At 36.0% G+C, this 12,536-nt stretch overlaps 2 protein-coding genes across 2 annotated transcripts in view; both read left to right on the top strand.

Moving 5' to 3' along the window:
- Positions 1-865: 865 nt before the first annotated feature.
- LOC106662390 (agrin) lies at positions 866-11,139 on the top strand. The gene is made up of 8 exons (XM_014386455.2): positions 866-1,061; positions 8,855-9,140; positions 9,410-9,571; positions 9,660-9,971; positions 10,031-10,192; positions 10,255-10,377; positions 10,452-10,628; positions 10,691-11,139. Exons 1-8 carry the CDS (start codon positions 1,028-1,030, stop codon positions 10,920-10,922), a joined length of 1,488 nt encoding a protein of 495 aa, XP_014241941.1. The 5' UTR covers positions 866-1,027; the 3' UTR covers positions 10,923-11,139.
- A 247-nt stretch (positions 11,140-11,386) lies between these two features.
- Positions 11,387-12,536, top strand: part of LOC106662314 (prolyl endopeptidase FAP-like) — a 37,222-nt gene continuing 36,072 nt past the window's right edge. Inside the window, exon 1 of the mRNA XM_024225827.1 lies at positions 11,387-11,461. Coding sequence (XP_024081595.1) covers positions 11,402-11,461 — 60 coding nt within the window. The 5' untranslated portion in view covers positions 11,387-11,401. The remainder of the gene's footprint in view (positions 11,462-12,536) is intronic.

Below are 12,536 nucleotides of genomic sequence, written 5' to 3'. Positions count from 1 at the left end.
AAAAGTTGTGGTGAGGTCTGCGAGGTGATGAACCTACAGATCGGTCGTCCGACAGACCGCAACCACAGGAGATGGCGAAATGCCAATACGCGTCTGGCATACAGACCGAGCGAGAATAGGCGGACCAGGGATCAGCTACGGTCTTAAATTACGTCTTATGTAATCAGAATGATATATTACTGTTCGCAGCTAATACAAAAGCAAAACAAGTATGAGAATTTGTAAAGAAAAACTTTTAGTAAATCGATCTGTGTAGTGAATTTAAAAAAAAATTACCTTTTCAGAGTGTATTATGTCAACCCTGGATTGCATTCTAAAAACATTTCTGGATAAATACAGCCATTCCTGACAATTATCTAAATGAACAATGTTTAATTGATTAAATTTTAACAAAATTTTATTATTGGTTGTTCTCTGAGAGCATTATTTTGCTAGTGGTTTTTTTAGTTGACTTTTTTTAAAGTAGAATGATAAGTTCAGGTTTTCTTGTTTTCCCGTTGATAAACATTATTTAATTATACTCCTAATGAGCCAAGATTAAATATTCACCAAATGTTCATTCTCGTTTTTAATATTTAATTTTGTCTTACCAACCAACCGACTCAAAATTTACTTGGCCGTCTTCGTCTTCCGACGAGCGCATCGGACTTGCCACGCAAATCTTTCACCCTGAAGTGTTTGATTTACCGATTTTCACAATCTGTCTGTCATTCGGTCGAGATTCTCGGCTCTGAAGAGCTTTTCCCTGTTGCTCGGCAGTCCCGGGTCCCGGTTCGGCCGGCCATCCTGGAGGGGAGAATCTGGGCCGGTCCCCCCCGGGATCGGAGACGGCCCAGAAACCGTTTCAAAAACGGATTTCAGTCTCAGTCCGACTCCCGGCTCTGGAACTTGGTTGGCAAGCTGATCCTGGAGAATATCCCGAGGAGGTTCAGAACGATTCGGACGATCGAAAAGGATTAACACGGGGAGGTCCTGCCGGTGGTAGAAAGAGAGACGATTCCAATTTTGAAAAGAGCACGAAGGAAGAATGAAACGACATTTGGCATTCCTGGCGTTCGCCGGTAAGTCTAGTTTTAAGCCAACAAACACTATTTCCGATTTCCATTTTCCCGATTCCAGGAAGACTCGTTAGCATACAAAGTACGACGTTTACGATTCAATACACCACTGCTAATGTTAACCGCTACACACTAATCCATGCGGAACTGTCTTAACTCTAAGCTTTTACATATTCCAATTGAATTATCAAACACTTTAACAGTTTAAACACTATTTAAACCCATAATACCAGTGAGAACAATAAAAAAAAGTTCATCGGACAATTATGATCCTGGCGCTATTTATGTGTTCACGGCATCACACGGTTCAATAATTACTGCGGCAAACAATACATCCGTTATCTTTTCTTTTTTTTTCCTGTGGGGAGATGAATCGGTTTCAAAATATAGACAAGTGGCCTCGTTATAGACTGACACATTAATTTCCTGGCACTGTATCGTCAAAAAATCAAGATTTGTTCAATTTTAAACAGAGCAAAGAAATATTTGCATGATTAATCAAAATAAAAAGCTATTGTAACAGGATAAATAGTAAATTGGGTAAATTGAAAACCAACATTTATATCTTGCGCACATGGTTATTTAAAATTATTTTCATTTTTTTCCAACATATACGCAAAAATAAGAAAAACATTACAATTATCATTAGGTATTTTACTTTAATTTTACTACTCCAGAACGTACGACTTTTATACTATAATAAAAGAAAACTTATTCAAAAAATCAAGATTTTTTCCTTCACTTTTTCTTTATTAGTATGGACCCTTATTAAATTAAATAATATAAAATTAAAGAAACAAAACTTATGTTGGACTTTTTTGTTCTGTTAACTTTTTTCGCGTGAACTTCTAGGCTAAAATTAAAGAAAAAGTACTACAGAATGATAAATCCTGACTTTTCCTTTAATTTTTTGGCCGTCAATCATCAGTACGGACCTGCTCGTCTAAGTTAAGATTAAAGAACAATTTAAAAAGTTTAAATCTTATTATCCAGTTGACTTTTTTGCAAGTATGGAAATACAACACTTCTACAGTCAAACAGCCACACTTCTAAGTATAAATTAAATGGAAAATGCGCAAGTTTAAATCTTACTGGCCAATTACCGTTTTTTTATAAATTTGGGATGACTTCGATAACAAAATTAATGAAAACGTCTCTCTGTATTAAAAAAAAAGTAGAACTTTTGGTTAATTCTTCCACATTAGTATAGCATTTCATGTGCAAGTCAAAATTAAAGGAAAATTACAAACCTTATTTTGAATTTTTCTGCCCAGTTAACTTTTTCGCAGCGACTTCTCTCCTAAAACTAAAGCCAAAATATTACAGGTGAGTCAAGCTCAGAGCTTTTCCTTTAATTTGGTGTTATCGTTACGGACGGCTCTTGTGAGTTAAGATTAAAGGGCAATTACAAAATTTGCAAAAAAACGTTCCAGTTAACGTTTATTTTTACAAATATGAAACAATTTCTAGCACAAAATTAAAGAAAACGTACGTATTCAAGAATTTTCCCTTAATTTTTTACCACTAGCGTAGGATGAAGCTTCTAAGTCAAATAGAAGAAAAATGATAAAACTTATATTCAATTTTCCTGTCGAGTTAACATCTCTTTGTCTAGAATAGAACGACTTTTAATTCAAAATTAACGCAAATGTGTTAAGAGGGGGTCAAAACTCTTCTCTTTAATTTTTGCACTGCTTTAAGGTACAACTAACTCTTCCATGAAAAAATTAAAGGAAAATTTTCTTCTATCACTATGGGATAACTTGTAACCCAATATTAACGCAAAAGTACAGCAGTAAAAATGAACGATTTTCCTTTAATTTGCTTACATACGTAAAGAAAGTGACTGAAGACTTTTTCCTTTAATTTATGCAACAGTATGGGGCGACTTCTAATTCAAAATTAAAGAAAACATATTACGGGACAAAAACACCAGGTCTTTCTGATAATTTTTCTTCCCTATCAACAGACAACTCTTCCAAGCGGAAATTAAAGGGCAAATTACAAAATTTACGATAAATCTTTTGAATATTTCTGTCCAGCTTAAGCTTTTCTTAAATAGTAATGTAATACAAAAATGATTATAAGTTTATACACCTGTATTACATGAGCTCGAAACAGACTTAGGAAAACTAGTTAGGCTTCAAATAATTGAATTTCTAGCTTATATTTCTAAGAAGTCACATGACGTTCTTTAGGAAAAATCGTTAATTATTTTTAAATTTCTTTACAAATCTCAATCACCTTTGACTTAAATTGATAATAAATTTCATTTCTTGAACAAATATCGATCTAAAATGACCCAAACTATTTAACATTTATTTTGATACTATTAGAACAAATAATACAATGAAGTTCATTAATCACTAATAAGCACTATCATAGCTTTGAAATAGTATATATTTATCAGTGTTTTAAAGATAATATATTTGCCAGGTATAAAATAAACTGATTTGAGAATAGCTGAGTATAGTGAAGACAGGTCTTTATTTTGTTTTATTATTTCTACATTTAAACAGAATGGTTTCTCTACATGGATAGAAGGACCTCAATTATCCGAGTATCCCAGTTATTTCCTTTCTTTTCTCCCAGTCTCTTCCATCTTCCGGGAAGGTAGGTTGGAATGTTATGTCTTTTACACCGAAGCGTAGGTGGATAAGAAAACTTATTTATGAGGATGGGAAATAGGTAAGCTGATGAGGTTGGTTCTTCAAGTGAACAATTAGAAAGGTTTAGAGTTGTTGAATTTTTATTGCTTTTTTTTTATTAGAAAATTTCTTTTAATGGGTTTTCTATAGTTTTATTGAATAAATGAAGTCAACTCTTCTTCCGACGAGAGGCCCAAGCGTAGATTTTTTTTATTATTATCCGTCGGTCCGCCGGCCCTCTGTTTAGCGTGGTGTAATTTAACCGGGAGCAATTGTAATAATCGTCCAATTATAATAATCATCTAACTGGGGGAACGAGAAGCTATATTTATTATCATCTCCCGCCCAACTTCGACGCCTGGACAACACCGGCTACCAGTAGCCGATGATTTATGAGGCCGTACTTCCTCGCCGTTTATGCCCGGTGACATTTTTCACACGGGAATCGCAATTTAAAACACCAAATCTTGAAAATTTTTGAATTGTTGGGTAAAACAATTTAGATTTTCCGACTGTCAAGAGTTTAATTGGCTAGAAAAGAAAGATTCAAACGGTTTAGCGATTATATAAAGAAAAAATCATCTGGTGTGTTATGACCTTTCAGGACAGGTCATAACCTGTCTGCTTCAGTGGCGATAAACTCTCGTCTTTGTAGTTCTTTATGATCGGCGAACGGCCTTCAAAAAAGACCTGCATTAAAAGTAAAACTCTACGAGCAACTCAGCAATGTCGAATATTAATATATTGAGAAATTAGAAGATCCTTAAGGATAGCGAATACAAAAGCTTTACATAAAGAAGGTCGTTGACTCCTTAGTCGTAAAAGAAGTGATAAAATATTTGCATTCGGAGCAAAAATATCTCCTAGGCCGGCTCCGGCTCTAAACGACTTTTAAGACCCCCAGAACCGGTTTTTTGTCCTCCGACCTTTCTCATTTTGTTCTTGAGCATCCCCGGGATGGTTTGAGAGCGTAGAATTCGATAGTTTCCGCCGGATTTCTCACTTTACCTGTTACGGCAATTTTCAGCTCCTTTAGGCCGATTAGGGCGGCTGTTAGCCCTTGTCACCGTTGCGGTCTCCTCGAAACATCGGATTTCCAACGATATTTCGACTCCGTGGTGGACGGAGATTAAATTTTTTACCGGCTGGATGAAAGGCCGGACGAGATTATCTTCCATTTCCCCGCATAGACGACAATTTCAATCATAAATTCGTTCCACTCGAATAAGGCAAACTTTGTGAACATTATTAGCCAAAGACATCTAGATTAAAAATATTCACAACGTTTTAGATCCCCACAATTCACCTTAGAATTCTCCTTCAAAACGAAAAAAAAATGGTAAAATAATCTTAAAATAGAACTTACTTTGACAAACAAACCTTCGATAAACATGTACTTATTGCAATAAGTTACACACTATCATAAATGACCAATGTGCATAGTGAAATATAACTGTCAGACAAAACCAGTGAGCATAAGCGGACGAAGATGACCGGAGATCATTTATGAGTCAGAAGTTTGCCAGGGTGGTCAGAAGAAATCTGCCCACTAATTCTGATTCATTTTTCTTTTCATTTCACTCTAAATCATGCCCTTTTATGAAACATTACACTTTAGATTAAGATTTATGATTTTGTTTAAATTGATAAACATGTTTTTATTCCTAGATTTAACCAGGGTGATCAGAGATCTAACGATAAATTCTGACTATGTTTTTTTAAATTTTATTTTCAATCATGGTGTTTTATAATTCAGAAATTGGCTAGGATAAGAGATATCTAGCAAAAATTTTGATTTTTGAATTGATTTTTTAAATACATATAATTTTTTCTCCTTATGGTCATTTGTTAAGTCAGAAGTAATCCAAAATGATGCGAGGAAGGGCATGACATTCTGAAATTCTGTTTTAAGATTTTTTATCTTTATTCTTTCTCTTTTCCTTTTGTAAGTCGGAAACTTACCAGGATAAAAAAAGACATCAAGAGCCTCAACATAGTCCATGATTTGATTTAAGTTGATAATCATGTGTTTCTTTAATACTAGAGTTAACCAGGATGATTGGAGATCTAGCAATGAAATTCTGACTACGGTTTTTTTTAACATATTCATTGTCAATCCTGTACTTTTATAAGTCAGAAATTGGCCTGCATATGAAAGATCTAGCAAAAACTCTGACTTACGATTTTTTTGTAATTTCTGTCCTTTAAAAAGACAGAGGGAATACAAGGATGATCAAAGATTTGGCGAGAAATTATTTAAGACTTTTTACATTATTCTTTTTTTTTTCAATTTTTGTAAGTCAGAAGCTTACCAGGATTAAAAAGACATCAAGAGCTTCAATATGATCCATGATTTGTTTTAAATTGATAAACATGTGTTTCTTTAATACTAGAATTAACCAGGATAATCGGAGATCCAGCAATGAAATTCTGACTAAGGATTTTTTAAAATATTTTCATTGTCAATCCTGTACTTTTATAAGTCAGAAATTGGCCTGCATTTGAGAGATCTAGCAAAAACTCTGATTTACGATTTTTTTTGTAATTTCTGTCCTTTAAAAAATCAGATACGACTCGGCGAGAAATTATGATTTAAGATTTTTTTACATTATTTCTCTTGTCTTTTTGTAAGGCAGGAGCTTACCAGGATAATCGGACATCAAGCTTAAGATTATGATTTATTATTATATTTTGTAATTGTAAATTCTATGTTTTTCTATTCTTAAAGTTAGCCAGGCTGATTAGGGATCAGATTCTGAATATGGTTTTTATAATTTTATTGTCAATCCTGTTCTTTTATATGTCAGATATTGGCTTGGATATGGGACATAGTTTTTTCTATTCTTTATTCTTTAATTAGTCAGGAATAATTCAAGATGATCACAGATCTGGCAAAAAATTTTAATATAAGATTTGTTAATTTTCTTTTCGTTAATCACTAGAATAATTAGATATCAAACTTGAGATTATAATTTATGATTAAGTTTTAAACCTGTATGAGTTGTTTTTCTAATTCTAGAGTTAACAGGTTGATCGGTAATCAGACCATAGATTTTGACTATGGATTGTAATAATTTGTTGTCAACTCTGTTCTTTTACCAGTAAGGCATTGACCAGGATATGAATTTAGCAAAAATTCAGATTGCACATTTTTAAATTAATTTTTAAGGAGCTTAACTCCTCTGTTTTGTTAAGTCTAACGTTGGGCAGGCTAATGAGAGATCGATCTAAGGATTCTGAGCCATTTTTTTTTCATTGGCAAGTCTTTTGTAAGTAGGAGTTGATCGGGATTGTGACTCATGATTTTTTTTTAAATTGTAAATCCTGTTGTTGTTTTTTTTCTAAGCCAAGAGTTGACCGGAATGATCAAAGAACTTCTTCAAAATATGATTTAAATTTTTTTAGAGTGATCTCACATCTAATTCTCCGATTGACTCTATTAATGGTTTCTGTTGATTTTTAAAGTTGGTATAAGCCAAAAATTGGCCACAATGGTTGAAATCTAAAGAGATTTCGAAGAAAAAATTATTATTAATCCTCTCCTTTTTGTAAATCAGGAACTGGCCAGACCAATGAAGATGACCAAAAAACTGATTTATGATTTTTTAAACGCTGAATTCTTTCTCTTAATTTAACATTTTTACTACATTTTTGAGTATTTTTAAGACAGGAACTATATGATCTGAGATATATTAAATTTTGATTTATGATTTTTTAAATTTTATGGCTATTCCTGCCATTCTTAAATCAGGACCTAACCCGGATCGAATATTTAACAACTGCTTTCGTTTATTAATTTATTTATTTATGTTTAATTATAGATCTGATCTTTTTTAAGAGGGAAAAACACTATAATCGCAAAGATTTTTGATTTTTTTTAAATTGTAAATTCTGTTCCTTGTAAAAGAGCAGTCTTACCTACGATTTTCCATTTTTGTCAGGAACAAGCCAGAATTATCAAAAATTTAACGACAGTTTTGTGATCTTTTTTATTGTCAATCATGTTCATTTTGAGATGTTGGTCAGAACGATCAAAGTTACAACCGATCCTGATTAATGGTAGTTGTATTTTATTGACAATCCTTTTTCAAGATCGAATACCAAAGAGGCAAATAAAACTTTTTATTATATTGAAAATTTTATTTTCAATCTCATCCTTAAAAATAATAAAATCAGAAGCGAGCCAGAATAATTGCAGATAAAACGACACATTCTGATTTACGAGGGGTGTTTTATTATCAACCCTGTCTTTTTACAAGTCAAGAGGGAGTCAAAGATAATAAAACATTAAGGTACAGTTTCTGATATACGACTTTTTTTATTTATTTTTTTTCGTTTTATAAGCCAGGAAGATCGGAGATGATCAACCGGCTCATCCGGTAACATGAGAATTATGTTTTATATAACGAGTCAATCAAGAATATCTGTTATCCATGGATACGGACAATCCAATATATTGGATGGTACGAACAATAAAATTTGAAGAAAAAAACAAGCGATCTAACAGTAAATTTGATATCCTGTACGTCTTTTTATAAGTAGGTGGAAATTTATGATTATAAGCCTGAACCTTGCGGGTTTTGGTTAGTCGTGGTTGGCCATTTGTCTCTATATTAGTAGTTTGTCTGTGCATTTTATTTTCAGGTGTATCCAACCTATCTGGGAAACCGTTGCAATATATCAATCTACACTTATCATTTTATTTTGTTATTCTTTTCTCTACAAAGGTTATTTCGTTTTATTGTCTAGTTCTGAGTAAAGTGATTAAATTATCGTGCAATGTAATTTTATTATAGGATTAGAAATTAAATTATACGAGTTCTCGGATCTGGCTTTTGTAATAAAGCAACCCCGGGTTTAATTAATTGAATTAAACATTGAACAAAATGCACAATTTAAATTGAACAAAAAAGAAATTTAATAAATTCGGATCCGGAAGAAAAGAATTAGACCGAACAAGAGAAAAACAGCTAATGTCGGATTCAAACCCCATTAAATAAAAGGCTGATTAGTCTAGTTAAAAACCGGATTGTGCGGAATCGAACCAGAACAGTAAAAAAACCATATACTTTCAAATGAATCAGGACGCAGAATGAAAAAAGTAGGACTTAGTCATCGGGTTCGATATAAAACCGTTTGATGTTTCAGGTGCCTGCTTGGCGGCGAGGGACTCCGGGTGTCCTCGGGTGTGCCCATCTCCGGGCCCTTCTGACCCAGTCTGCGCCTCGGACGGAGTCATTTATCCCAGTGTCTGTGAAATGAAGAAAAGGACTTGCGGAAGAGGCGTACGGACAGCTGCGGAAGGATCGGGCCTTTGCGTACGAGCCAACGACTCAGAATGCGACCATAGGTGTGGGAAGGAAAGAGACCCGGCGTGCGGAACGGACGGCCACACCTACCTCAACCCGTGCCTACTCCGCGTCCAGACATGCAGGTCTCTTCTTTATTCCTTTGGATTGTGCGGCATTGTGGAATCTGTCCACAGTGTCTAACGGTATTTGACACGTCTAAAGTAATTCCTAGCACTGCACTCTTCACCGCTCTTCTGTAAAAAAAACTATAGTTTGTTGACCTTTATTAAATTCTAACTTAAACTTCAAACTAATTCTTTAAACTTATAGAAATGGAAGGTGTTAACTGTAGACAATCGTGTCCGCCTCAATGGAGCAAGTAAATTAACCGGATCGTCTTGTTCTTTTTCAGAACTGGAGTGCAGTTTTCGCACATGGGCCCGTGCAACAACATAAGCGCACATCGGGAGAACTGTCCGGTGAATTGCGATATGGCGCCTAAGGATGGTCCTGTCTGCGGCAGCGACGGTAACGTTTACATGAATTCTTGCCTCATGAAGAAACTAACTTGTGGGTTAGTCCATGCATATTTTCTTAATTACGTTTTTACTTGATACTTATTCGTCTATTGAGAATTATAAACCTTTTATTTCTGTTTGAAGTCAGGGGGTGGTGAAAACATCGAAGAAGAACTGCCAAACGACGAGGCATTGCCGTGAATCGTGTTGGAGGAACGCGAAGCCGACCTGCGGCTCTGATGGAATCGTCTATTCCAATTCGTGCCGTATGAAGAGCAAGAACTGCGGAAAACACGTTTTCGAGGTGCCGATGGCGTATTGTCTCTCCCAAGAAAGGACGAGCGGTCAGAAGGACGAAGCGTGCCCGACTTCTTGCCCCGAAGAACAGGGCGTCGTCTGCGGCTCGGACGGGAACGTCTACAGCAGCGAGTGCGAAATGAACCTTCTCAACTGCGGGTAACCTCAAAAGATGAACACGGGGACGAGCCAACGTTAAAATTTTCCTATTCTTCCAGTTCTCATGCAAAGAGGAAAGTCGTCAGGGTGGACTTCGAGAAATGTAAGAATCGAGTAAACAAGTGTGCTAAAATCAAGTGTGACGATGTAACTGAGGAAGTATGCGGATCCGATGCGAAAACATATCAGTCTTCTTGTCATCTCCAAGTCGCCTCTTGCATGTAAGCAGTCGCATTTGTGAATTTTTTATGTGAATCTATATACAATGCAAAAATATTTTTAGGAGAGGAGTCCAGCTGGCCCATTTAGGAAGGTGCGTCGAACTGTTGAAACACGAAGAATGCCCAGATAGTTGCGATGACGCCGAGACTTCTCCTACCTGCGGCTCAGACGGAAACGTATACAGGTCCGGGATTTATATAATTATTAGCGTTTCGTGTTTATGATCGGTGCCGTTTTAGAACGTCTCTTTATTTACAGATCCGAATGTGATTTAAAACGCCTCACTTGCGGCCAGAGGGTGGTCCCGGTTCCACTTCGCAACTGCCCGACCACTGCCGGTTGCGGCCTCGAGTGCCCGGACCACAGGAACTACGTCTGCGGATCCGACAACAGGTTCTACAGAAACGAATGCCAGATGAAGAGAGACAACTGTGGGTGAGTAATTCATCGTGTATGCCGGTATTCAAACTCTTCCTTCCTGCTAATTGTCGTTTCAGGAAACATGTGTTCGTCGTGCCGATCAAGCGATGCCTCGTCGGCTTCCAGTTCCAAGGCTGCTCTAAGATCTGCCCCACGCTCTACGATCCCATCTGCGCGTCTGACAACAAAACCTACTCGAACGACTGTTTCCTAGAGCTGGAGAACTGCCGATCGCGGAGCCTCCTCACCGTCGTCCATCCTGGAAAGTGCGGCCAACCCGTAAAACCCAACAACAACTATCTCTACTAAAAGAAAAAGAAGGAAAGGCAAGTCAAAGAAAGACAGGTTTTAAGTCATTTCCATTTGTCTCTAGTTGGTTATATAACGCGGTTATATATATATTTATTTATTTATAACTCTCAACCTTTTCCACTTGAAATCCCATTACCAGTACTTTTCTTTTAGAAAAGGAAGGGACTGTGGAAAAGGGAATTTTTGATATTGTAAATACAGATATTTTACAGTATGTTTCTTTTGAATTTGATTACCTAATCTTCTACAGTTTCCTCTCAACTTGTGTTCAAGCCACAGCTGAAAGACATATAAACAAAGAATTTGTCAAATTCCAAAAATATACCGTACAACTTTCAAACCCAATTTTCCAACTGAATAGTTCACAACTCCGTGAATTGGGATTTGTAAAAATAGTCTTATCACTTTCCCCCTCCGGTGAGGAAGCTCACACGGATATAAAACAGGCGTAAACACGCCGACTCAAAGCGGTCCGGATGGAGTCGAGGAAGATATCCAACATCAGCTCTTACAGCGCACACACGGAAAACCGAGAGGTAACTGAAAAATAAACGAGAAAAAATATTAAACAATAAACAATTAATTATCCAAGGTTTGAATTAAATGATGATGTTATGCTCGTTTTATGCAGGGATGTTGAGTACAAGCATTGTTTCTAACATTTCGTTTTAATTACTAATGAATACATAATTGGCCAGTGTTTTAATTGTTAGTATATAATTAAAGCACGGTCGTGCTTTAATTTCAAAGGGGGTGAATATTCATGTTGGACCGGACGTAGGAGAACTTTGTCAATTTTGTATATAATGTCGTTCGGACTGGTTTGAACAATCAAGGGGAGGTTTTCATCGGATTTACTCGATCCCGACGTGGGGCTTTTTCATTAATTAATTTATTTAAGCGCGATGAGGCGGCGGTTTTCAAATTGACCGGGCGACCCAGACAGAAATTGAATAATTCCCCGACCGATTACCACCCACCCCCCAGTCGACGGGGGCTGTTAAAGATGTTTAAGGGCGTATCTCCGCCCCCAGCGTCACCTTGGCAACTGCCCCCAACCGCCCTCAAAACAGTGGAAACCCGGTTTAATATCTCATAACTTAGGGCGACGTCTCCCGGATGGATAAAAATGCCAGGAGGACAGCACCACCGACCGTTATGAACGACCTCCTCCTCGGAAAGACACAAGTAAGTGTTCGGTTTGAAATCTGACCTGTTTTCTGCGGTGTCACATATCCGTCGGTTACAAAAGATACAAAAAGAAAAAAACCATATTAAAATAAAAATCTTATCAATATTTGATAATTGCTAATCAATTACTAATAAAATCAACATAGCCGTTCATTTTACCTCGTCCAATTTACCACATTTTACATACATTTTAATTAAACTCTATACAAAATATTCAAATTTTTCTCCAACTTAATTCAGTGTAAACTCTCGTGAATCATAAAAACATTAATAATTTGGTTAATGTTCTACTTTACAAAAAATTTATCTTGTCGAAATTCCACCATTACCTCTCTAATTGGGATAATCATTTCATATCAATCTTCCAATAATACACTTTCTGCCCAAATAAAAAACATCAACATTCATCTTCGTTAAATT

This window comes from Cimex lectularius, unplaced genomic scaffold, assembly GCF_000648675.2.
Source record: "Cimex lectularius strain Harlan isolate CLEC.00 unplaced genomic scaffold, Clec_2.1 scaffold3, whole genome shotgun sequence".
NCBI lineage: Eukaryota > Metazoa > Arthropoda > Insecta > Hemiptera > Cimicidae > Cimex > Cimex lectularius.
The sequence above is the reverse complement of the archived record's forward strand: the minus strand, read 5'-3'. Positions and strand labels throughout refer to the sequence as shown.